General features: G+C 43.6%; 1 protein-coding gene across 4 annotated transcripts in view; it reads right to left on the bottom strand.

Annotated features, from left to right (window-relative positions):
* Nucleotides 1-23541, bottom strand: part of TMEM74 (transmembrane protein 74) — a 42545-nt gene extending 19004 nt beyond the window's left edge. For 3 of the 4 annotated variants that reach the window (XR_012157109.1, XM_073330317.1, XM_073330316.1), the window contains exons 1-2: nucleotides 23439-23541; nucleotides 1921-2064 (exon numbers count right to left, since the gene is read on the bottom strand). Coding sequence is in view for 3 of the 4 variants with exons in the window: in XM_073330317.1 (XP_073186418.1) it covers nucleotides 1921-2064; nucleotides 23439-23481 (187 nt within the window). In the remaining variant the exon portion in view is untranslated. Of the gene's footprint in view, nucleotides 1-1920; nucleotides 2065-15145; nucleotides 22328-23438 lie in introns of those variants that run through there. The other variant, XM_073330315.1, reaches the window with a different exon arrangement.
* Nucleotides 23542-27690: the final 4149 nt, after the last annotated feature.

Genomic DNA, 27690 nt, shown 5'->3' with positions numbered 1-27690 from the left:
CCCGCAACCTGCATGGAGCATAATAAATAAGAAAAAAAACCTTCCGGTGGAACACAGGGAGAGGAAGAGGTGGGTGGGCGGGCGCGGTATCCCAGAAATCTGGGCGTGGAGGGGATGTGACCCCCGAGTGCTCTCCCCACACGTACCCTCAGTGTACAACAGCGTGGCTCCAACGGGAGCTCAACTCTGGGATGCAGTATGCCTCAGAGAGCTCCCCAGTGTGCTGGGAATCACTGCTTCTGCTGCTGCACCCCTTAAGAATGTACAGTACACATTCCCAAATGCAGATATCCAGCAATCACGCCTCTCCACCCATCCCTATCCCTTTTGGGTAGCTCAGGGCACTAGCCCTGTAATGTCCTTATGCTTCCCTGAGCCCCAGGACTGGAACTTGCCTGGTCTCTGTGCGAGGGTGTAAAGGAAACGGTTCCTTTTATCCCTCCATCTTTGCTCAAGGGCTGGACGCAATCACTGCTCTCTCTCCACTCTCGCAATGGCTCAGCAAGGACCTAATTCTGCAGTTCTTACTCCCATTGTATCGAATGGGACTACTCACATGAGAGAGCACAACTCAACATAAGGGCTGCAGAATAAGTCTATAAGACAGGGCCATATGATGAATGAAGCTGATTTGGCAGGTTGCGCAGCTCTTGGGGTTAAACTCTCTATTAATTAGCTTCCAACATTTTACAAATATAATTCCTCAGTCTGTTGGCAATATGGTTTGAAAGGTTTGTACAAGCCACTTAAACAGCAGCCAGAACGAGAAGCATTTCAGCATAGTGAAATATTGATTTTGTCTCTAACCCCCTTTGTTGCTGAGACTCTCTTAAACTTCAAGTTCCCCGCAGCACAGGATATTGAAGTGAAAAGATGTTTCAAATCTCCAAAGCATTGTTTTCTCTTTTGATGCACTCGGCAAGCTAAAGCGATATTTTCTCAACATAGCGTCCACACTGGTGTTGTGTTTTGAAAGGTCAAAGACTACAGTGCCATCTGAGGACATGCAGTGATTTGGCTTTATTTATTTTTGGGAATCTTGTACATTGCATGGATTAGAGAGATTGCATCTGCAATTCAGCATGGACTATATCTTGTTGCACCATTTGGCATGGTGGTTAATCAAAAATTAACATTGTGGTACAAAAAGCAACACTGTGGCCCTGTCTGCGCTGTGAAATTGCATTAACTAACACGCTGCTCAAAACTCAGGGCCAGAGTCTTCATTCATGCAGATGACAGAGATGTCTCAGTTCCCCTGCACAGGGGCACTTCCACTGTGTAAATCCATTCCCAGACATCTTTGGTGTAAAGGGAAGAAGTGGGGGAGGGTCAGAGGCGATCCTTGAATGAGCTGAAAGTGGAGCCTGACTCACCTTTACAACAATACACAGGGGAGTAAGGGGGCAAACGCTACTTCAGATATTCCTGGATCACTAGTATGTGTGTGTGTGCGCGCTATAGGGTGTAGCTGGGGCAGGAGTGAGCAGATGGAGCAGGGAATGGGCGGTGTCTTGGTCCTTTCCCCCTCACCAGGCTGGCCAGTACTGCTGAACTCGTGCAGGATTAAAAATCTACACCTGGTAAAGGGCTGTCTTGATGTAGAATATTTGTCCCCTGGAGCAAGCAGGTGGGGGAAGGGGAGAACAAGGGAAAAAACTGACTTGGTGTCTTACAGTTGTTTCTCTGGGTTGCCCCTGGGGTGGGGGAACTACTGGATGCACCTTACTGAAGGAGAGGCCCAAAGTCTTGGTCTTCCCTTTACTAATTCCTGATGAAGATATTCTGAGATTGCTCTTTAGTCCAAGAGATCAAAAGACAATAAACAGAAACTGAATCTCTTCATATTCTTTCTATCACTCTGCTATTTCCCCTCCTTTTATTTATTTATTTATTTTGACAGCTTGGGTACTTTCTTACCAACTGTAGTGCTGGTGGAGAATCCATTCAGTGATCCATACAGGTCTCTTAGAGTACTGAGTATAACAGCTGGGTCATGTTTGTTGCCGGCACCCAGTGCCGAGAGGCTAAACAACAGCTGGAGTTGGTTCGTTACCCGGTGTGCTACATCCAATAATCACAACGGGGTGGAGAAGCAGAAAAGTTTATTTGCAGCTGCAAAAAGGTACAGGGAGAATAAAATCTCAAATCCTGCACACAAAGCAGGAAGTTACACAGGCTTTTATACATCCTTTTTCCCAGCATACTTATCCAATAGCAAGCTGCCCTAAGTATCCATATAGCCAGCCAATCCAGTTCCCAGCTAGTTCCCTTGTTCTCTGTATCATTTGTTAAACCATACATAAAGCTGCTTTATTCAGCATTTTTCTTCCATATCTGCCCTGTTTGGCCTTGCTTAGTTTCAGGCAGTCTGACTCTGCAACATATTGTTGCAGATCCTCAGCATAACTGCTGTGAGTGCCTCCAGGCGGGGGGGCTAGGGACACTTGGGCCTAGTACGCAGAGCTGCTGCGAGTGCCTCCAGGCGGGAGGGAGGGCCAAGGACACTTGGGCCTAGTGCGAGGGGGCTTCATCGACACTCGTGGTCTTCCATCCCCTCGAGTTACCTAGTGGCCATGCCCCAGTGTCCCCAACATGTTGATCCATCTCAAGTTTTGGTTTTGATTGGGGCATGCGGTGAGCTACAAACAGAGAAGCTGCATGCTGTGTTTGGTGAGCTACAGGGTTAAACCAGCGGTCTGCAAAATCTTTTAAAAAACTATATACAGCATCTGTGTGATTCATTCCCGAAGCTCCTAATCAGTTAGAACACAACACTTGTGACAAGGATCAACAAGATCCAGAAAACAAAACAAATGAACAAAAGAGACCAACACCAAAAAGAAAAAAAAAAGATACTAGCTCTTTCTAGCTGTTGAATTTTTAGATTGTACAACGTTGTCCACAGAAGCAATAGTTTCCCTGCCATGCTGTAATCAGCAGTTTGTAGTGATTGTGCATTACTCTATCAACCAAGAAGTGCAGTGGCGACCATTCTGAGTGTGGCATATTCTGCTGTATCAAACAAGAAGTGTTGTGGCAGCCATTTTGAGCGTGGCATATCCTCCGGTTTGTATCAGATAGCCTGAACGTATCTGTCTTAAGTTAAAAACAAAAAAAAACAAAAAAGAACACCACACAACAGGATACACAGAATACTGCTAACCAGGTGTTGTGACAACAAATCTATCCAGGGTCTACCTCATCTCCCACAGCTACACAGTATGCTAATAACATCAGCCACACTATCAGAGGCTCGTTCACCTGCACATCCACCAATGTGATATATGCCATCATGTGCCAGCAATGCCCCTCTGCCATTTACATTGGTCAAACTGGACAGTCTCTACGTAAAAGAATAAATGGACACAAATCAGATGTCAAGAATTATAACATTCATAAACCAGTCGGAGAACACTTCAAATCTCTCTGGTCACGCAATCACAGACATGAAGGTCTCTATCTTAAAACAAAACAACTTCAAATCCAGACTCCAGCGAGAAACTGCTGAATTGGAATTCATTTGCAAATTGGATACTATTAATTTAGGCTTAAATAGAGACTGGGAGTGGCTAAGTCATTATGCAAGGTAGCCTATTTCCCCTTGTTTTTTCCTACCCCTCCCCCCCAGACGTTCTGGTTAAACTTGGATTTAAACTTGGAGAGTGGTCAGTTTCGATGAGCTATTGCCAGCAGGAGAGTGAGTTTGTGTGTGTGTCTCCCGGGGGGGGGGGGTGAGAAAGCCTGGATTTGTGCTGGAAATGGCCCACGTTGATTATCATGCACATTGTAGGGAGAGTGGTCACTTTGGATAAGCTATTACCAGCAGGAGAGTGAGTTTGTGGGGGGGGGGGCGGAGGGTGAGAAAACCTGGATTTATGCTGGAAATGGCCCAACTTGATGATCACTTTAGATAAGCTATTACCAGTGGGGTGTGAGGAGGTATTGTTTCATGGTCTCTGTGTGTATATAATGTCTTCTGCAGTTTCCACAGTATGCATCCGATGAAGTGAGCTGTAGCTCACGAAAGCTCATGCTCAAATAAATTGGTTAGTCTCTAAGGTGCCACAAGTACTCCTTTTCTTTTTGCGAATACAGACTAACACGGCTGTTACTCTGAAACCTGACAGTATGCTTTGCTAGACAGCAGTCTTAACTTAAAAAAAAATGTTCCAAACATCTCTGAATTTCCTGACTATGAATCTCATTCCACTCTCTGAGTCAAATGGGAATACTGGCTTGAAACGTTAAAAAAATCTATTTCCTTGCAATGAAGGATGATGACTCTACTACTAAACATGCTCTGCTCCTACACTTTGGAGGAAGCGAGGTGCACCGTAATTTTAAAACATTGCCAACACTAGTTATAGGAAGGACTATGAGAAATCAAAAACAGCACTCACAAAATACTTTAAACCATATACAAATGTTGACTATGAACAATATACAATCCAGCAAGCACATCTGTGAGAAAGGGAAAATATGGATGAGTATTATCCCCGACAGCATTGCCTTGCGAGTTCATATGAGTTCACAAATGTGGATCATGAGATAATAGGGGAGATAGTACAAGGATATTTGCCAAGGATATTTGCCAGCTAATCGGAGAAAACAAATTATTTGAGACCCCTAAATGACACTTGTCAGGACACTGCTCAAGCAAATGAGATATCATAAATACATACTCAACAAATAGAGCAAAGAAACCTGCCAACAAGTACAGAGACAACACATGCACTCCACACTAAGAACTCAATCAGGAATCGACTGTGGCATTCTCAAGACAGTAACCAACCATGGAAAACTCAGGTTCCAACCTCAAAGATGACAAATGTAAAATGCTACAAATTTGGAAGCTCTATATCCTCACCAAGGTGATTGCCAAGCAAAGGGGTTCATATCGTAGCAGCGGAAAACTGCTAAGCAAAAGTCTGTAGATATAGTATTCCCCCAAAGGTCAAGCTAAATTTTCAACAAAGACATCAAGATTGAGTGAACATGCTTGAAGCTGACACCACAGAAGATGTTGGCTTTTATGTCTTCACAGTATTCCCCAAAAGAAAGAAGTCTTCCAAGCACACTGCGTGAAAGTGATCATGAAATGATAGAGTTCATGATTCAAAGGAATGGTAGGAGGGAGAACAGCAAAATAAAGACAGTGGATTTCAAGAAGGCAGACTTTAACAAACTCAGGGAGCTGGTACGTAAGATCCCATGGGAAGCAAGTATAAGGGGAAAAACAATAGAAGACAGTTGGCAGTTTTTCAAAGAGACATTATTAAGGGCACAAGAAGAAACTATCCCACTGTGTAGAAAAGACAGGAAGTATGGCAAGAGATCACCCTGGCTTAAGCAGGATATCTGCAATGATCTAAAAATCAAAAAAGAATCCTACAAAAAGTAGAAACTAGGTCAAATTATAAAGAATGACTATAAACAAATAATACAAGTATGTAGGGACAAAATTAGAAAGGCCAAGGCACAAAATGATATCAAACTAGCTAGAGACATAAAGGGTAACAAGAAAACAGTCTACAAATACATTAGAAGCAAGAGGAAGACCAATGACCGGTACGCCCGTTACTCAATGAAGGGGAAAAATAGTAACAGAAAATGTGGAAATGGCAGAGGTGCTTAATGACTTCTTTGTTTCAGTTTTCACCAAGAAGGTTGATGGTGATTGGACATCTGATGTAGTGAATGCCAGTGAAAATGAGGTAGGATGAGAAGAGGCTAAAATAGGGAAAGAACAAGTTAAAAATTACTTGGACAAATTAGATGTCTTCAGGTCACCTGATGAAATGCATCCTAGCATACTCAAGGAGCTGACTGAGGAGATTTCTGAGCTATTAGCGATTATCTTTGAGAAGTCATGGAAGATGGGAGAGATTCCAGGAGACTGGAAAAGGGCAAATATAGTGTCAATCTATAAAAAGGGAATAAGGACAACCCAGGGAATTACTGACAAGTCAGCTTAACTTCTGTACCTGGAAAGATAATGGAGCAAATAATTAAGCAATCAATTTGCAAATATATAGAAGATAATAAGGTGATAAGTAACAGTCAGCATGGATTTGTCAAAAACAAATTGTGTCAAACTAACCTGATAGCTTTCTTGACAGCGTAACGAGCCTTGTGGATGGGGGGGTGGAAGCAGTAGACTTGGTACATGTTGACTTTAGTAAAGCTTTTGATACTGTCTCGCATGACCTTCTCATAAATAAACTAGGGATATGCAATTTAGATGGAGCTACTATAAGATGGGTGCAAAACTGGTTGGAAAACCATTCCCAGATAGTAGTTATCAGTGGTTCACAGTCATGCTGGAAAGTTATGTCAAGTGGGGTCCCACAGGGATCAGTTATGGGTCCAGTGTGTTCAATATATTCATCAATGATTTAGATAATGGCATAGAAAGTACACTAAAAGTTTGCAGATGAGATGAAGCTGGGAGGGGTTGCAAGTGCTTTGGAGAACAGGATTAAAATTCAAAATGATCAGGACAAATTAAAAACATAAGAATGGCCCTACTGGGTCAGAACAAAGGTCCATCTAGCCCACGATCCTGTCTTCCGACAGTGGCCAGTGCCAGGTGCGCCAGAGGGAATGAACAGAACAGGTAATCATCAAGTGATCCATCCCCTGTCACTCATTCCCAGATTCTGGCACACAGAGGCTAGGGACACCATTCCTGCCCATCCTGGCTAATAGCCATTGATGGACCTATCCTCCATGAATTTATCTAGTTCTTTTTTGAACTCTGTTATAGTCTTGGCCTTCACAACATCCTCTGGCAACAAGTTCCACAGGTTGACTGTGCGTTGTGTGAAGAAATACTTCACACAAATTGGAGAAATGGTCTGAAGTAAATAGGATGAAATTCCATAAGGACAAATGCAAAGTACTCCATTTACGAAGGAACAATCAGTTGCACACATACAAAATGGGAAATGACTGCCTAGGAAGGAGTACTGCGGAAAGGGATCTGGAGATCATAGTGGACCACAAGCCAAATATGAATCAACAGTGTAACGCTGTTGCAAAAAAAGTGAACATCATTCTGGGATGTATTAGCAGGAGTGTTGTAAACAAGACACAAGAAGTAATTCTTCCATTCTACTCTGCTCTGATTAGGCCTCAACTGGAGTTTTGTATCCAGTTCTGGGTGCCACATTTCAGGAAGGATGTGGACAAATTGGAGAGAGTCCAGAGAAGAGCAACAAAAATGATTAATGGTCTAAAAAACATGACCTATAGGGAAGATTGAAAAAATGGGTTTATTTAGTCTGGAAAAGAGAGGTATGAGAGGGGACATGACAACAGTTTTCAAGTATCAGAGTAGCAGCCATGTTAGTCTGTATCCGCAAAAAGAAAAGGAGTACTTGTGGCACGTTAGAGACGAACAAATTTATTTGAGCATAAGCTTTCGTGAGCTACAGCTCACTTCATTGGATGCATTCAGTGGAAAATACAGTGGGGAGATTTATATACGTAGAGAACATGAAACAATGGGTGTTACCATACACACTGCAAGGAGAGTGATCAGGTAAGGTGAGCTATTACCAGAAGGAGAGCTGGGGGGAAAAAGACCTTTTGTAGTGATAATCAAGGTGGGCCATTTCCAGGAGTTGACAAGAACATCTGAGGAACAGTGGGGGGAGGGGGGCAAGGGGGAAATAAACATGGGGAAATAGTTCTACTTTGTGTAATGACCCATCCACTCCCAGTCTTTATTGGAAATCTATCAACTTCATGAAAAAACTCGTACAGATACAGACAGACATCATCTTCCTTTCCAAATACAAACAGATGGACATCATACCAAAAGGACTGAAGATAAAAAAATCCATTACAATCTACATACCACACAGACTGTGCTGACAGCTTGTGTCACACGCTCTCAAAGAAACTGCGTAACCACCTGATCAACATCCTCTACAGCAAACAGGGAAAGATTAAGAATGAGCTCTCAAAACTGGATACTCTCATAAAAAACAACCTTTCACACAAACTTCCTTGTGGCTGGACTTTACAGAAACTAGACAAGCCATTTACAACCTCAGACTTTGCTTCTCTACAAAAGAAAAAGGACACTAAACTATCTAAACTACTACATGCCACAAGGGGCCACAACAGTGGTTCCCTTAACCCACCAGCAATATTGTTAATCTATCCAACTATACTCTTGGCCCAGCAGAAGAATCTGTCGTATCTCGGGGCCTCTCCTTCTGCCCCTCCACCCCCACGAACATGATACAGTTCTGTGGTGACCTGGAATCCTATTTTTGACATCTCCGACTCCAGGAATATTTCCAACACACCTCTGAACAACATACTAACCCACCCACAGAGACCTTCCTACCAAGACTACAAAAAGAAGGATTCTGGGTGGACTCCTCCTGAAGGTCGAAACAACAGATTGGACTTCAACATAGAGTGCTTCCACTGACGTGCACGGGCTGAAATTGTGGAAAAGCACCATCACTTGCCCCATAACCTCAGCCGTGCGAACACAATGCCATCCACAGCCTCAGAAACAACTCTGACATCATAATCAAAAAGGCTGACAAAGGAGGTGCTGTCGTCATCATGAATAGGTTGGAATACAAACAAGAGGCTGCTAGGCAGCTCTCCAACACCCCTTTCTACAAGCCATTACCCTCTGATCCCACTGAGGGTTACCAAAAGAAACTACACCATTTGCTTAAGAAACTCCCTGAAAAAGCACAAGAACAAATCCGCACAGACACACCCCTGGAATCCTGACCAGGGGTATTCTGTCTACTACCCAAGATCCATAAACCTGGAAATCCTGGATGCCCCATCATCTCAGGCATTGGCACCCTGACAGCAGGATTGTCTGGCTATGTAGACTCCCTCCTCAGGCCCTACACTATCAGCACTCCCAGCTATCTTTGAGACACCACTGACTTCCTGAGGAAACTACAATCCACTGGTGATCTTCCTGATAACACTATCCTAGCCACTATGGACGTAGAAGCCCTCTACACCAACATTCCACACAAAGATGGACTACAAGCCGTCAGGAACAGTTTCCCTGATAATGTCACGGCAAACCTGGTGGCTGAACTTTGTCCTCACCCATAATTATTTCACATTTGGGGACAACGTATACCTTCAAATCAGCGGCACTCCTATGGGTACCCACATGGCTCCACAGTGTGCCAACATTTTTATGGCTGACTTAGAACAACGCTTCCTTAGCTCGTCCCCTAATGCCCGTACTCTACTTGTGCTACATTGGTGACATCTTCATCATCTGGACCCATGGAAATGCCGCCCTTGAGGAATGCCACCATGATTTCAACAATTTCCATCCCACCATCAACCTCAGCCTGGACCAGTCCACACAAGAGATCCACTTCCTGGACACTACAGTGCTAATAAGCAATGGTCACATAAACATCACCCTATAATGGAAACCTACTGACTGCTATACCTACCTACATGCCTCCAGCTTTCATCCAGAACACACCACACGATCCATTGTCTACAGCCAAGCTCTTCGATACAACCGCATTTGCTCCAACCCCTCAGACAGAGACAAACACTACAAGATCTCTATCAAGCATTCTTACAACTACAATACCCACCTGCTGAAGTGAAGAAACAGATTGACAGAGCCAGAAGAGTACCCAGAAGTTACCTACTACAGGACAGGCCCAACAAAGAAAATAACAGAACGCCACTAGCCGTCACCTTCAGCCCCCAACTAAAACCTCTCCAACGTATCATCAAGGATCTACAACCTATCCTGAAGGATGACCCATCACTCTCACAGATCTTGGGAGACAGGCCAGTCCTTGCTTACAGACAGCCCCCCAACCTGAAGCAAATACTCACCAGCAACCACACACCACACAACAGAACCACTAACCCAGGAACCTATCCTTGCAACAAAGCCCTTTGCCAACTCTGTCCACATATCTATTCAGGGGACACCATTAGAGGGCCTAATCACATCAGCCACACTATCAGAGGCTCGTTCACCTGCACATCTACCAATGTGATATATGCCATCATGTGCCAACAATGCCCCTCTGCCATGTACATTGGTCAAACTGGACAGTTTCTATGTAAAAGAATAGATGGACACAAATCAGACGTCAAGAATTATAACATTCAAAAACCAGTCAGAGAACTCTTCAATCTCTCTGGTCACTCGATTACAGACCTAAAAGTTGCAATTCTTCAACAAAAAAAAACTTCAAAAACAGACTCCAACGAGAAGCTGCTGAATTGGAATTATTTTGCAAACTGGATACAATTAACTTAGGCTTGAATAAAGACTGGGAGTGGATGGGTCATTACACAAAGTAGAACTATTTCCCCATGTTTATTCCCCTCCCCGCCCCCACTGTTCCTCAGATGTTCTTGTGAACTGCTGGAAATGGCCCACCTTGATGATCACTACAAAAGGTTTCCCCTCCTCCCCCCTACTCTCCTTCTGGTAATAGCTCACCTTACCTGATCACTCTCCTTACAGTGTGTATGGTAACACCCATTGTTTCATGTTCTCTATGTATATAAATCTCCCCACTGTATTTTCCACTGAATGCATCCGATGAAGTGTGCTGTAGCTCACAAAAGCTCATGCTCAAATAAATTTGTTAGTCTCTAAGGTACCACAAGTTTTCAAGTATGTAAAAGGTTGTTACAAGGAGGAGGAAGAAAAACAGTTTTTCTTATCCTCTGGGATAGGACAAGAAGCAATGGGCTTAAATTGCAGCAAGGGAGGTTTAGGTTGGACATTAGGAAAAACTCCCTGTCAGAGTGGTTAAGCAGTGGAATAAATTGCCTAGGGAGATTGTGGAATCTCCATCATTGGAGACTTTTAAGAGCAGGTTAGATAAACAGCTGTCAGGAATGGTCTAGATAATTAGTCCTGCCACAAGTGCAGGGGACTGGGACTAGATGACCTCTCGAGGTTCCTTCCAGTTCTGTGATTCTGTGATTGTTCAGCCATGACGCCACATCATCATACAAGGATACAAGACCGAAGTTTTAACTGATGCTGGTGCATCCGTGAATATGAAGGACAAAGTGTGTCTAAACCCATACCACATAAACCGTTTTTACAACTGACAGCAGTAAAAGTATGTGCCTATGGAAATCCAGATTCACTGATAAGTTGTGGTGTATTTTCAGCTCATTTTGTATTTAAGATAGGTCTGTTACCAGTTCAGTGTACCTGGTGACTAATATCACAGCTACACTGATTAGTTATGCCACAGCAAGGGCGCGAGGACTGATTCAGGTGATCCAAATGGTACAGCCTAACAGGCTAAATTAACTCCTAAGGACATGCTCAAACAAACAGGAAATTTGAAGAGAAAGGAAATAAAAATTACACATTGATGACATGGTTCAGCTCATAGCTCTACCATACAGATGCATTATTTTCCATGTCAGAAAGCTAATGGAAGAAGAGTTAGCACACCTGGAAGATCTTGACCTCCGTGAGCAAGTGGAAGGCCCCACAACAGGGGTCTCCCCTATAGTAGTGGCCCAGAAACCAAAGCGACCAGGCAAAATCTGAATTTGTGTGGATATGTGTTTACCCAATTGATCTATCAACCATGAATGACACATCACCCACACTGTAGGTGACATTATTGCAGATCTGAAGGGAGCAACTTGAGCTCCATCCTGAGTCAAGGTACATAACAACCTTCATGACACACATGGGTCTACACTGCTATAAATGACTCAGTTTTGGCATTTCTTCAGCTGCAGAAATATTTCAAAACACCATATGTGAGGTACTAGCTGGAATCTCTGGAGTTCTTAATGTGAGTGATGACATTAGTATTTGGCACTACATCTGAAGAGCATGACACTCTACTAGCAGCTGTTTTTGAATGACTGCAGGAGCAGAATCTCATGTTAAACCCAGATAAACGTGAGTACAATAAACCCACATTAGAATTTTTGGATATATAATCTCCAAAGATGGCATCTCAGTGGATCCTAAGAAAGTGAAGGACATTCCTCACGCCTCAGTTCCAGAAACCCCACTGAAGTTCATAGCCTGCTAGGGCTTGCAAATTACAGTAGCAGATTCATTCCAAGTTTAGCAACTATCGCACAGCTTCTGAGAGAGTTAACCAGGAAAGACCAAATATGGGTTTGATTAGATGAACATCAAAATGCATTTGAGGAATTAACGAAATCCCTTACCTGTGATATATTCATGTCATATTTCGATTCCACTAAAAAGAACTGAACTTTTAGTAGATGCCTGACCTGTTGGATTAGGAGCAGTCCTCACACAGGTTGACCAATGTGGTCAAATTTACACCATTGCTTATGCCAGCATTGTTCTTTCACTTGCTGAACAATACTCTCCAACAGAAAGAGAAGCTCTTGCTGTAGCATGGGGATGTTCTCATTGTCATTTAGACATTTATGCATGCTGTGTTCCCTTAACTCCAGGCTTCAACCAGTGATCTGTGGAATCTTACTTTAGAACTACATACAGCATCTGTGTGATTCATTCCAGAAGCTCCTAATCAGTTAGGACGCAACACCAACCTTACCAATTCTTCCTGAGTACACAGCTAATCCTTGAAGAAGGCAATACCAAAACACCAAAAAAGCTACTTGGCATTATTAATATCCCAGTGCAGTTGCTTTGCTTAGTTTGGCAGATGTTGCTTTATGTTTGATTTGAACCGAACTCATCTTTTTTCATTATAAAGAGACCAGCTCAGTCTTGTTTTGTTAATAGACAGATTGCAGTACGGGACTCGTAAGAAACTTTATTTACATTTCTAGCTGAACAACGTATTTTAAGATACCTTTAATGGGAAGAACTGATTTTTCTCTCTACAAAAGGGACTTAATCAATTTTGCTTCTGGAAATGTTTTATTCAACAATAGCTGAGTTTTCCTGTGTACAAATCCATCAAAGTAGTGACTTCTGAGAACAGAGAAATTTTATGTGCTCATGTAAAAATGCAGGTTTTACTATTGGAATGAAAGCAGATTGATTTTTTTGAAATATTAAAAGTTTATCATAATACAAATGAAAAACTTAATTAGAAGTTCACTGCAAGCTTTAGCCAGACATGATTTGTAGAGTCCTGCAAATCTGTAGATATCCGTGGACCACGTTTGCAGATCGCGGATTGGATGTGGATACAAATTTTGTATCCGTGCAGGACTCTAATGATTTGGGCTGATTTTGCTTGGAAGAGTTTGCTGCTGCACATGCTCTGAAAACTGAAGACTTTAATAAAAATTGCAAATACTTGCAGTTCTTCTTTAATTCAGGTGCTTTAGGGGCATCTTAGGATACCCCTTTTCATAGACTACTGGAGTAGTAATTGGGAGGCCTGGATTCTATTCCTGACTCAGCCACTAGATTACTTGGTGACCATGGGAAAAATCACTTCACCTTTTTGTGCCTCATTTTCCCCATCTATATAATAGGAATAATGATATTTGCTTCCTTTGTAAAGCATTTTGAGATCTACTAGTGAAAAGTGCTCTATAAGAGCTAGGAGATGCTATTTATGCTATTTCTTGAGTAGTCCCCTACATTCCAATGGGAGTCCATGCAGAGTAAAGTACAAGTCATTGTAAAGGTGGCAGAAACTGGACCACAGACTTTGGAAAATACTTTGGGTCAGATTGCAACTCCCTTTCTCAGTTTGGTGAGCAGTTTCTCAAATGTGTAGCCCAGCCAATCTCAATGGAACTGCTCAGAATACTCATGCTGAGTAGCATCTTTAAAGGTGGAAGAATCTTCCCAGAAGTGAGCAGAAAATTATATGCATCTCTGCAGAGTCACGGTATTAAAATTAATAAAAATGTGCATTATTTGACTAAGTGTCCAGAAAAAAGTATCATATTTTTTAAAAAAAAATATTAAGCAGATTCTTTTCAAAGACAAGATTTCTGTCTTGCCTTTTTTTATTAAAAGGATGCAAATTAATAACATCCGCTGATTCAGACAGGAATAAGAGATAGCTCACGTCACTGCAGTCTGCAGTGTTTCCGACCTTGGAGCAGTTATGCCCAGAAAATAAAGAGTTCCATTTAATAGCATACATTAGGAAAAGTCCTTCAAATGTAAAAAGGAGACCAGAGCTAGATGAGCAGTAGAAGTGAACTTAGTATTTGTTTCTCACTAAAAAGCTTTCTAGGTCTTTAAGCTGATGGATTGTCATATCTATAAATACACCAACTTCCTTAACCCTTAATTGCCATAGGATGTACAAAATGAGCTAAATGTAACCCTAGTGCCATTCTCCTGAGGTCAGAGTTACACCAGGGGATAATGTTATGGTATCTATTGCAGTAGAAGCCAGGAACCCCTGTCAAGGATCACAGACCCATCATTTTATGAGCTAGGTGGAACCTAGTTATGGGTTGAGTGGTGGATGGGGGTGCAGAACATACAAAAACTGGGAGAGTGACAGCTGGAAGGAGCAGCTGAAAGCACAGTGTCTGAAAGAAACCTGGGGAAAGGTTTTTTGGGTCAAGGGTGCAGGCTGATTAGAGTGTTTTTGGTGCTGTGAGCAAAAGAAGCTGTTTGCTGCTATTTGATTCCTTCTTCATTCAAAGAAACAGGACTTTGCATTCTTTGTAAGTAAATAAAACTATATCAAAGAATTATTTATCACCAATTTCTACTCCCAACTGGAATATCCTCAGGGCTCCAAACTTTGACTAACCACTTGGGTGAAAACAGGGAAACAGTACAAACAAGTAACAAAGAAGAGTCCCTGCTCCAATTTGAATCTAAATCAAGGAGTGGCACTCCTATTTGGTTTTTTAGTAGAGTAAAAGCTGCAGGATAGGGCCATACATCCATGCCTGGGCAAGCCACAGAAATTATTGGAAGCAATGTTACAAGGCATGACCCATGTTACATGTCAGTGTGCATCTGTTTGTGCTGGGCTTAAGTGTCTACTCCTGCTTCCAGTGAAATCAGTGACATTACTCAAGCCAATGGGAGTTGTGTGGGATCATGCCTTAAATAGAGGTGTGAAGGAAGAATGTTACTGAAAACAATCCTTTTAACCAGATGTGTTTGGCAGCATGGAGAGAAAACAACGCTGTTATATGCAGTTTCAGCAAAGGTCAGAAACAATAGTAACGAAAGATTAATGTTGCAATTTTTTTTTATTCTATACCTGTACAGAACACTATTACTGTTATAAGGCGGCATCAGATGCACTACTGAAAAGCTCACAATAACTAACACTGTCTTTAGCAGTTCAAAATGCAGATTTACAAAATTAAATCAGTTACTTTCCTGTTTGGTAAACACTGGTTATTACAGACAGTTTTTTAAAAGGATTATCAAGATTAAAAACTGTAAACATATTAAAAACAGCAACAACCCAACAGAGATTCCTAGGAGAGATTTTAAAATTAATTCTTCTGTCTATAGAGGATGGCAGTGAGACAGTAAAGCTGGTTGTCTGTGGAAAAACAGGAAGGTTACCAAAACTTATAATGGAATTAAGGATAATTTTGTGTTAGTTCTTTCTTTGGTGATCGTCTATAGGGGTAGAGGGAATAGGGGTTATTCAGTTTCTAAATGATTAGTACATGTCTGTAATTGATGGGCTAAAAAACCAGCAAGGGACTGTTTTAATGGCCATTTAATACTTTAATGAGTTTTGTGTTCATTGCCTTTTAGCTTTTCAGGGTTAGATCGTGGTCTGGACCACATACCCACGCAGGAAACTAAGGGGAAGAAAGAATTTCTTAATGCCTTAAACAGGCTACTTGGGTCTGAGCATACAGGAGTAAGCAGGTAGGTGGGGAGTAACTTGGACTAGGCAGAGTCTTGACTCCACTCCACAGATGGCCAGCACAGCTGAGGTGTCACGAGGGAGAGGGGGAGCAGGTATCATCATTTCTTGCTGGTGTAGACCAGGAGTAAATTATTACCCTCTTAGGACATACCCTAAGAGGGTAACAATTTACAGCTGGATGGTGATTGCAGGACATACTATACAAGCTCACCCGGGACCCTGGATACATAGTCAGGCGGCGAGCCCACAATGAAGTCTGTGCTGACAAGGCTTCACTTCTGTTGGTACCAGAGCTAGCTAAATTAAAGCTAGCTTAAGTATGTCTACATGCACTGCAGTCACATCTCTGACTGCAGGATAGATGTACCCTTAGAGTGAGGAGGCAGCAAGGAGGGTATTGTTTGAGTCCAATTCTTCCCAAATTTACCAATACCCTTTGCTCAGGCCTGCTCCTAAGATCCAGCCCTAATGAATTTGGCCCTCAGGAAAAGTGCCAGATTTACATCCCTGAAGAATGAAGTTTTCTATCAATCCTTACATTAGGTACAGCATGGGGAACAAGAGAGCAAGCTTCCCCCATGCTGCTTCATCAATGTGCTTCAAATCAGACCAGGAGAAATCGCTTCTGTCTGTAATGGGGCAATAATTCATTCTCTTCACCCAGCCAATCCCTGGACCCTCTGCTGAGTCTGCCTGCAAGGGTGCCAATTGTGGTGGCTATTTTTGTGATGTGAACATTTTTCCATTGTGAACTGTTGGGTCACTACCATACTGTACTCTACTAGAACTAGCGATCTAGAAGTGACAGGCTTCATTTATATCACCACCAACCCCTTCCAGCCTATCTCAATATGGGTCATGGGGAAATCCGAATAGTTCTGTTTCCTACCTCCCCCTGCATTTCCTATTCCTGAAGCTTCCCCTCCCCTTTATACAGTAACACCAAAGCAAAAAAAAAAAACCCACATAGATTATATTATTTAAATTTCCAGATTTCTCCCAATTGTGCAGTGCATAGACACCATTTTGTTGGCTTCTCTGCCTAAAACATTCATGGAAAACCTGTGGGCTCATTTTAAAATAATTCACTCATGATCTGTGAAATGCTTTTACAAAGTGTCAGAAAACGTCTCACTTAATAATATGCTGACAATAAAGGGAGTGTTTTCTTTTCTAGTGCTAATAATCTGCAATAAGGCCTGCCACGGTTCTTACAAAAATGTGTGATCTTTATAGCCTCAAAAATTGGTGATCTTTTTCAGATCTTCCTGCCGTTATAATATGCACTCCAATTTTACACATGTATAGTTAAAAAATAAATTTAAATATATCCATCCAAGCTCAAAATTGACAGCTTCTCTTTTAGACTTTTTAACTGTAAGACTGAAAAGTCAGAGTGCAGCACTTCCAGTTGGACTCCTCTCCAGTCTAAGGGCTCTCATCACACTCAGTGTGACACACTACAGTGGCTAGCATCAGTGGGAAAAACACAGGTTTCTTCACCCTATCACCATCTATGGACAAATAACAGTAGAAGAAATCTGGTTAGGGTCTGCCTGCTCAGGCTTCTCAATAAGGGCCACATCATGTCCTCAGAAGCTCACTCAGCAGTGTAAGGGGAAGTTGTAATCCTCCACCCATCTTCCCTCTGAGTCTTCACTGGCCCTCAGGTCTGAACACGTAGGGGTAAGTGAGCCCTGTGGGCCCACACTACTCCCATGGCCATCCCTAAAAAGCAGCGCAGGGGCGGACAGAATGCCACACCTCCAACCATCATGGTGAGTCAGCACTGTTTGGGTAGTTACCTGCTACTAGTATGAGTCAGTAGCAGATTGGAGCAAGAGATGAGCAGGGGAAGCAGCCTCCTTGTATGTCTTCTAATTCTCAGTGACTCCACTTACCATTCTGCCCGATTCCAATGGGCCAAAACAGCTTCTACCTCCACATAAGGAGAGTTATTTTTGAGTTTAGAAAGCTAATCCTGATAAGAACTGGATTAATGATAGCACATCCACATGGCTGTAGGAATGCAAGCTCTCCAAACACACACTCCTCCCTTTGTGCATTCGTTACAATTGCATTATAATCTGCTCCCATAAGTGCCAAGCAATGAAACTGAGGAAAGTCTACACTGCACGCTAAGTCCGTGTCTGTGGGACATAGGCGTGTTGACTCAGTGTTTCCAAGCCCATATTTGAGCATCCAAGCTGCATTGTAAACCTGGATTTACAGTTGTTGGACTGGGTCTCATAGCTGTGCTAGTGCATCCAGACAGCGCTACGCAGATCTTCTGACTCAGGTCTGCGGCTTAACACGTGTCCACACTTCAAAATGACAGGACTTGGACCAGAGTCACCGGGAGACTCAAGCGCTCACCTACCCGCCTAGCAGGGTCCTAGGACTGATGTCTTGAGTACTTGCTGACCCAAGCCAGACAGATTTGGGTAGACAGACTTGGGCTCAACCCTGAGTCAGAGCCTGGACTTAGTGTGCAGTGTAGACACCCACAGAAGGGCAGTCATGGCTTGAGACTTGAAGTGCCAGCTCTCTGCAGGGCCAACATTAAAGCATCGGCACAACATGGCATTCCTTACAGATACGCAGTATGCAAACAGCGGAAGACAGGAATGTGTTCCAATCCTTCTGGGTGCTACATCAGTGGGCACCTTGGAAATTCAAATAGATTTCTTAGGCTGTCCAAACCTTTAACTGCATAAATTTGTATGAGGGGAATCCCAGAGCAAGCACATACAACTCTCTGAACCACAAAGGAGTGAATACCAAACACAAGTCCTGCATTTGTCTCATGATCAGCCAGAGGGAAAGGCATAATAGGCCAGCTAACGATAGGTTATTCAGTGTTTTCCCTCATCATGCCCTTCTGCTACCCACCAAAATAGAGGTGCGAAGGAAGGGATTTCCATACTTTTCATATTGAATTAAATCCTCCCTCCAGTCACATGGGGCAGCATTAAAAGAAAGACCATAGAAGACAAGCTGATCACCAGACATAATTAATCAGAGCCTGGGAAGGCCCATTAGCAGAGCACAGTTCAAGTTTATTTTCCCCCTTTCCTGCTTTGAGTCATAAACTGTTGTCAATCTGCTTATAAGAACATCTTGTGTTTCAAAGCAGATATTTACTGTGAACATGCTCTGCAAAGACAGTGCAACTATCAGTGTGGGTTACTATTCATGTGAGAGCAAAGGGTTGCATTCATGATCTTCACTAGTCATGCAAGATTGAGAATTGACAGCCTGTTGGCCAGTCTCCAAGGTGACAATGTAAAAATCTTAGACTCCAGAATCCGACAAGGAGGGGCTGATTCTCTGTTACCCTGAACCTGTGGAGGGCAGACTGCGTGGTTTAGTGAACAGCATACTGGAATAGGACTTAGGAGACCAGCATTAAATTTCTAGCTCTGTCCCTGGTTTTCTGGGTGACCTTGAGCAAATCACGTCAATGCCCTGTGCCTCAGTTTCCCCATCTGTAAAATAGGGATAATGATATTGCCCACCTCTGTAAAGCACACTAAGATCTAGGGAGGAAGAGCTCCATAAGAGCTAGGTATTATTACAGTCATTTACACCAGTGCAAAATCACAAAGCAGTGGAGAATCAGGCCCAAGAACTATAGTACTCAGAGTGTTGCCAGCTCTCTGATTATTTTGTCAGGAGTCTCATGCTATTTGGTGTTTTTCTTCCAGCCCTAGCTCCTGGAGTCAAGTGTTTTCATGAGAATCTCCACTTTCATTCAAAAAAGAAAGTAAATTTCTGTCCCTCATGGCTGAGGAGAGAAGCTTGAAAATGTGACTTGAAGGCACCCTAAAGGCTCAAATCTTAGAAGGCAAATAAAATCCCTCAAATATTTAAGATGAAATCCTCCATTTTTAAACCAATGTCATGATTTTTGGGGGGTTGGGAGGGGGCTGATTCATGATTTTTTAATGCATGGGGCAGGCAATTCTGTGGCAGTCAAGCTATGAATATCTATTAAAACTCCATGGCCAAAATGTCAGGGACAATGTGAACAGATGATAGATACCTTAGCTACTCTTTGGTCTTGCCAGTGGATCAGCTTATACCTAACCAGTGTATATTAAAAAAAATCATACTACTGACCAACAACATTTTTCATTTTTTCCCTTAAAGCAAAGGTACAAAAATCACATCTATTTTAGCATTCCATTGAAGATGTCAGACATCCAAGTAAATTCCCGCAGCATTTAATCGTTGGCCATTGTGCTACACAGACTTCACTGGTAACATCACCTTTCTTTGACCAGCTACTACACTCTATGAACTCAGTGCCCAGGCAGTCTGATTGCTAGGTATCTAACCTTTATTTTCTGACAATTGTTTGTAGAAGTCAATATTTTAAAATATCAAGTAGGTTGCTGATTGGTGGAGCACAGAAAGTTATTGCTCTGACCCATGTAGAACGCAGCTCCTTTTTCTTTTGTCACTGGTTGTGAAAGGTGCACAGTTGGCAGCCTTAGTGGATTAAAATCTATTTTTCAAGAGAACGGGTCTGACACAGGCAGCCTCAGCACACTCACAGCCCAACAACTTGCTTCAAACCTCTGTTGGAAGAGAGGTTTCCGTCTTCATCCTCTTTCAATCTTTGGCTTTTTTGAGACTCCCAACAAGGAGGTCAATTGGTGACAATTTATGGCAGTTTTTCTACCCTGGCATCTGTCCATTTGGAACTAGACTTATTTCACAAAGGCCACAAAAAAGCCATCACAAGTTAACTATTTTCAGTCACTGCCGATCTGGAGTAAAGTTGAACTGCTGATGTAGAGGTGAAAGGCCCTTTTTATCCTATTACCCATGGCCTGAGCTATTCACTCCCCTGCACCACACCCATACTTCACATTTTTAATAATCATCACTGGTTATACAATTACTTGGAGAAAACTGAAGGTCTGTGAATTGGAAGGTGGACAATTCTAAATTAGACATCTGTGCTTTCAATGAATACATGATGAACTACTGGTATTTTCTGGGCTTTCATGTCAGGAAAAAAAAGGGGTCAGTTTAAAAAAGAAAGTATAAAAAACTGTCACCCTTAATTGCTGGGATTAAATGCCAGACTTGGTCTCTCCCTTACTATATTACCAAGCAGACTGTTAATAATCCTCATGTAGGCTGCAATAATTAACAGCTTTCAAACATGGCAGGATGATAGTGTTTTGTATTGGGTACGAAGAAATTAAATAGGGGGAAATATTTTAAAAACAGTATAAAGGAGATCTGGGGAACCTGATTATCACCAATTTATTTTTATTCAGTGGTTTAGATAAGAAAGTGTCATTTATATTGATTACATTATCCCAGCAGGTTTTCCTTAAAAAACAAATGTCCATATAATGCAAACATTCAGTTACAGAGTTTAAGGAAAGACATGTATTGCCAGGCAATTAAACTGCATTACTACCTATCTTTAGCTGTATTTGTTTTCTTTAATAGAACATATTTTCCTGTAGAAATACTGCCTTAAAAATCATGACAGTGCTAATTATCTATGGCAAATGCATCTTCTTCTACTAATGATAACTCTAGTGTATTATCATTTGTGCTGGGTTTCATTCTAAAATTGAAAGAACCATACAGCTTTGCAGATTCCTGGGAGGATGCAAATCTGTTCCTCCTGTACAGCTCCCCTTTCCACATAGACATCATTAATAAACTGGACAGCACCACACCACCCAGAGTTAAGAGACATAGCCCAGCGATCACACACCTATCCAAGTGAGCCCCGATTCTAGCGCTCTCATTCTCCAGTCGCTCCATCTCCCTGGCTGCTACAGTGTTAGGATCCACAGTCACATCTCTGGGCACCACATAGGAAATAATAACTAGCAAAATCCCACTAACCAGGAACAAGATGGCACTAATGAACCCATAGTCTATAGAGTTCCCTGAAGCAGCTTCTGATCCAGTATCATCTTCTTCCTCAGCGATCAGGGAGGGAGGATCATGAGCCCATTCGGGTGGGATCTCTGTACAGGAGCTATGCTGGGCAGGGGGAACCTGGTAGCAACTCTTCACAGAAGAAGGGGCATTTCTCGTATGCTCCAGATTGACATTTTCATCCATATAAGTAAACGATGTCTCCAGTTCCTGGGCACAGCAGCAGGCTCTCTTCTTTTCTGCTTCCTCTTCTCCATCCAAGTGAGCTGGCTGGCAGCAGGGCTGGATGCTGCTTGATGCTGCTGCATGCTGCCAGGAGAAGGAGGGGGTAGGAGTGGAGGAAAGGGGTGCTTGGGTGGGACCTGCTGTGGCTGCCCTTTGTGTAGACTTGCAGTGCCTATCGCAGCAGAGAGCTGCCACCGCAGCTGCTGTTCTAGCCCCCATATCGTCCCCATCTCTCTGCTGTTCGTAGGGAGGGGTCTGCAAACTCCAGTCCACGTTGTTGCACAGATCCGATCGCCTACCCTTCTTGGTGAGGTACAGAAGCTCCATACAAGCCATCAGAACTCCTCTCTAGCAAGCTGCGGCTTTTAATCTAAGCCATGCTTCAGGAAACTCTGTCAATAATACAATCAAGTGATAACATGGTACACGAGTTGTTGCCTCAAAGCAATGTTCTACCCACTAACCAATATTTTTGCTAGGGATATGGCTTGTTTCAGTTGCTAAATGATTAAACAAATTCCCTCTGACATGTATTTCTTTTCAGTCTGCAAATGAAACAGCAAGGGGTAAAATAAACACCTCATGATGCATTAAGAAACCAACAGGAAAGTAACACAAACATCATATATTATTCTTCCTCTCACAACTGTTCAAGGGGAAAATAGCAAATGCGATTGTTTTAATCAAGTGTTTAAAACTGCAATCCTCTTGCAGATCCAAAATCTATTAGGGACTCTAATCAACCTTTGACACCAATATCCAATTAAGGCAATAAGCCATCTAAAATATAAAAAAAAAGGAGAATCATAGTTATCATCTATAAAAATGTCAGAGCACAGAGTTATCATTTTATTTATAAAAAGCACACAACTTCTTCTTTTCTCTTCTTTTTTAAAAAGGAAGCCTAAATTCAGATTCACAATGTAATTAGAAAGATACAGGCAAATCCCATGTAGCTCAGTAATCCAGGATCTATATTCTCTGGTGGAAATCTGATAATCCCGGGGGAAAGCAGTGCTTTCCTATAGCAGATCTCCAGTTTGATTAAGAGCATTTGGAATGAAATTATGCCTCAAAGACTGATGACTCAAAGACGGATGTTACTTCTCCATCTACGATTAATTAATTATAACAAGAAAAGGAAAAAACAAAAAAAACCTTGTAGCCAAATGCTCTGTTTGTTAAAGAAATTTCTGCTACAAACTAAATATATATATAGGTTTGTTTTTTTGTTTTTGTTTTAAAAATCTCTACTGGACAGTGCTCAGTCATGGGGCTTTGCACTGTCCAAGTAGGAATCTACTGAGTTATAAAACGCAAGCTACATAATCCAAGAGTATTTGGATTCAAGTATATTTGGGTGACACAACTGATAAAAGCATCTTTTTAGACGTACTGTCTTTTAGGGTTTTAACTGCCAAGTGCAGACATGATAACCCAGCCCTATTGCACAGACCGCAGCTCGTCTTCCCTGCAGAATGCTCACATTCCCGGCGCACTTACCTCTCTCTTCTGTTTGCATCCATTTGGCGGATGATTGTTGCATTTCCTAGGCTGCTCTGTGAAAGTCTGATAGAGAAGCACTTGGAGCCCTCCACGTTCCGCCGCCCTGCAGCCTCTGCCGGAGGTTGGGGAGGGGGCGAGGGAGAAGAGGAGAGAGCGTGCCGGCTGGGAGGGGCACCCAGGCTGCCTTCTGGGAGATGTAGTTTTTATACAAGGGGACTGTTCTGGCTGCCTGCAGTGAGGCAAGAGAGAGGGCCAGGGAAGGGGCTCTGTTCAACTTGAACCACCACACACTAGCCATTTACCCAGTCCTCCCTGTTTAAGTAACAACAGCAGCGAGCCACTTTTCCGCTCCAAAATGTTCCTCTAGGTTTCAGTGAGGGCTATGGGGTCTCCCACTCATCCAATAATATCCCTGTGGGTAGCAGTATTATCAAACCCGAGCAGTCAGCAACCATGAGTCAGGCCCCCAAAACGTATGAGATTTAAAAGTCATGAGATTTAAAACAATGAAAGTAAATGTTGGGTTCCTTTTGTGTTTTGAGCCTTTGGGGTTCATGTTTCAAGCTTTTCTCCACAACCAAGAGGGCTCCAGGAGTTGAGACGTTAAGAAAAACAGCAAATATCATAGGACTCATGATAAAATCGCAAGAGCTAGTGATGCTCTGACAGACATGGTCACCTTTTGGTTACACACTTTCGGTATCAGGGTAAGGACAGTCCCACCCATCATGACCGCCCCATCATGTACCAACCTGTGTTGCTGGTGTGGACAAATAATATACTATTATTCCCTAGAGCAAGGGGGGAAACAGGGAGGTAATCATACCTTTCTGAGGCACAATTCCTTCTGTGAGTGCATCACCGCCACCCTATGCACAGGTAAAATGGCAAAGCTGCAGTCCAGCCCTTGATGTTTCTTGTTCCCACTTTGGTGGCTGTGGTTAGAAAAGGGTTAACAGCATTTTTTTTTAAAGTATATAAATTATTGTTGCGAAAGATCTGAGGTGTGGAGGTGGAAAGCAGAATGCATAACACATATTCTGCACATACAAATAAGAGCTGGTTAAAAGATTCGTCAAATGAGTGTGAGAAGTAAGCAACATTTGTCACACAAAAGACAACACGGAGTAAGAGATGGGACCAATGGACTTATTATGAGACTTATGATGGTAGCACAATAATAGCCTAGATTAAAAAAAAAATCTGCTTTAAAGAGATAAGTAGGCCTGGCTGTGGGAATCTACTACTACATCTGAATGAAATAGACTGACAACACAGAGGGCTGGATTCTTTGTTCTGGCCAAACTGTGCTAAGTAGGGGTGGAATGTATATGTGATTTAAAGCCTCCTGTGCGGCTCTCATAGTCTCGGCAGTGGTCATTGCCTGACTATCCCTGGTGCAAATCAGAGCAACCTATGCTCTGCTGTGTGTTGTATTGAAAACGTTAATTTGTAATGGGTTTCCTGGTCCGGCTTGCAGGCTAGGGAGCTCTGTGATCTGAGTCTTTCAGCAGCCAGGCTGCAGAGAACCAACTTAAAGTAAGGTGGGATGAGTTTGCCTCTCTGCTTTAGGGAGCAGTCAGCTGTGTCATCCTGTGTTCTCATTCTGAATTATGAAAGATAAAGTTGTGCTACCGTTGTATTTGTGTGGTGAGGAACACATGTGAATCACTCACAGTCAGCGGTAATAATGAACTCTCTTATTTTGTTTTTGTCATGAACAGGAAGACCACAGATGAACTGCCCCCTAGCCAGGAGGAAGCTGAACTGAATCCTGAGCAATTCCCTTCATCTCCAGACAGCAACGTGCGGTAACTAACAGCAGCTCCCCGGGTGAGTGCATTCCCCTACATAAAACTACAGCACCCGCTATGCACACATGACACCTTAGGCAAAATACTTGTCCAGCCATCCTGGCTATTCTCACCTGCACTGTGGTATCTCTAGGATGCTTGGCGGGGCAGGTGTCTTTGGTGACTTTGATTCAGCATGAACCCCTGGAGAGACAGGAGTGTTATCCCCTTTGAGTAGCAGCTTTGATGAACTCGTAGTGTCAGAGACTGGAGGTGGTAATGATGGTTGGCTCTAGAGGACGCATATCTGAAGGCTCCTCTGGAGTAATATTGCTCAGAGATGAGCATCTTCTCAGCTGGTTGACATGGCGATGCCAAACTTGTCAGTTGAACCTTGTATGAGATGAGACCAGTGACCTTGATGATTGTTGAAGTAACCCACCGTGGCCCAGTTCTGTAACTTCTAGCAAATTTCTTGTGATGTGAAGGGGTAAGGAAAGGGGTGGGAGAGGCAGGAGCTCTGGAGGGAGCTCAGCCAGCATCTGGTCCCATTTTGCCCTCATGCTGGAACCCGCAGCAGCTCCTCTTAGTGCCATGGAAAGCCATAGCCAGCAGCGAGGGGAAAGAAGCAGAGTGAGGGAAGCAGTTGCCTTCCCTATGCTGCAGTTCACCAACTCAAGCTGGGCTGTACTTGTCCAAAGGGAGGCTGTTCATGGTCCCATTCTATCTTGGGGCACAGAGAGCTGGCTGTGGAGAGGCTGGTCTCTGATGCAGTAGCACCCAAGGGCTGGTAGTACTGAAATGAACCCCTAGCAGCCCAGCAGCACTGGGGAGGGACGGGAGAAGAGGGAACCTGTGCTGCTGACCACGCTGGGCAGGGGTGCCTGGTCCCTGTGCTCCTGCCTGCTCCAGCCTGCAATGGCAACTCCCTCCTAGGGACCCTGTGGGGAGGGGAGCAGGTCTGGATGTAGAGCAGAGAGAGGAAAACCCTAAAATCCCTTCCCACAGCACATGGTCCCACCACTGGGTGCCTGCAGTGTTGGAAGTTTTGTCCATATGTATGTAAATATAAAATCACTGCCTGCTACTCTTAATTTCCCACTTCAAGCCATTTATGCATAACAATCTAACCCTCAACTGCCCTCATTTCAAGAGCCCGTGTCCCACGTGTTACCCCTTCTGTTTAACAATCTGTCCCAACTTGTATTTAGCTCAGACATTCTGCTTCCTTCCCCAGAACTGAAGACGAGCTCTGGGTAGCTAGAAATCTTGTATCCTCCATCAACAGAAGTTGGTCCAGTAAAAGATATTACCTCACCCACCTTGTCTCTTTCATATCTTGGGACCAACACAGCTATAACAGTGCAAGCATGTACTACTGAAATGTCACTTTAAAAATGCATTACACTTTTTTAAAAATGCAATATTTGTGACCTCTTGTGTTTGTTTCATAAGATACTTCCTTGGATGACTTAATAAGATGGAAACAGCTCAGACCTGCAGGATCGGTACCACATTTAGAGTTACCTTTTGCTTCATTTCTGGTTAATGAGTTAATACCATGTGGCTGCTGTTCAGGAATTACTGCAGTCCTGGTTGTGAAGTCAGAAACATGGGGACAGGTGTCGCTTGTTAAATAGTAGTGTCCCCAAAGGGTCTGTACTGGGACCAGTACTATTCATAGAGTTGCTAGGTATCCAATTTTCAACCGGAATGCCTGGTTGAAAAGGGTCACTGACCGGGTCATTAAAAATCCGATCGGTTGCACAGCAGGGGCCCAGGACTAAGACAGGCTCCCTGCCTGCCGTAGCTCCGTGCAGTTCCCAGAAGTGACTGCGAGGTCCCAGCAGCCCCAGATGCATGGGCAGCCAGGGAGGCTCCGTGCACTGCCCCCACCCCAGTGCTGGCTCTGCAGCTCCCATTGGCCGGGAACCACAACCAAGGGGAGCTGCAGGGGTGGTGCCTGCGGGCACGAGGGCAGCATGCGGAGCCTCCTTGGACACCCACGCATCTAGGGGCTGCAGGAACCTGGCAGAAGCTTCCTAAGAGTCGGGGTAAGCGCTGCCAGGACCCCAACCCCCTCCCCCAGCCCAGAGCCCCCTCTGCACCCCAAACCCCTCATCCCAGGCCCAACCCCAGAGCCTGCTTCCCCAGCCAGAGTCCTCACCCTGCCCCGCACTCCAACCCCCTTCTCCAACCCGGAGCCCACACCCCCAGCCAAGAGCCCATACCCCCTTCCTGCACCCCAATCCCCTCCCCCAGCCCGGAGCCCTCTCGGGCTCCCCAAACCAGAGCCCCCACCCCCAGCTACAGTCCTCATGCCTCTCCCACACCTCAACCCCTGCCCGGTGAAAGCGAGTGATGGTGGGGAAGAGCGAGCTATGGAGGGGGGGGGGGGATGGAGCAAGTGGGGGCAGGGCCTCGGAAAAGGGGTGAACCACAGCCACTGGGAGCCG

This window comes from Lepidochelys kempii, chromosome 2 (assembly GCF_965140265.1).
Source record: "Lepidochelys kempii isolate rLepKem1 chromosome 2, rLepKem1.hap2, whole genome shotgun sequence".
NCBI classification, from domain to species: domain Eukaryota; kingdom Metazoa; phylum Chordata; order Testudines; family Cheloniidae; genus Lepidochelys; species Lepidochelys kempii.
Note: the sequence above shows the minus strand (reverse complement) of the source record. Positions and strands in the feature narration are given on the sequence as shown.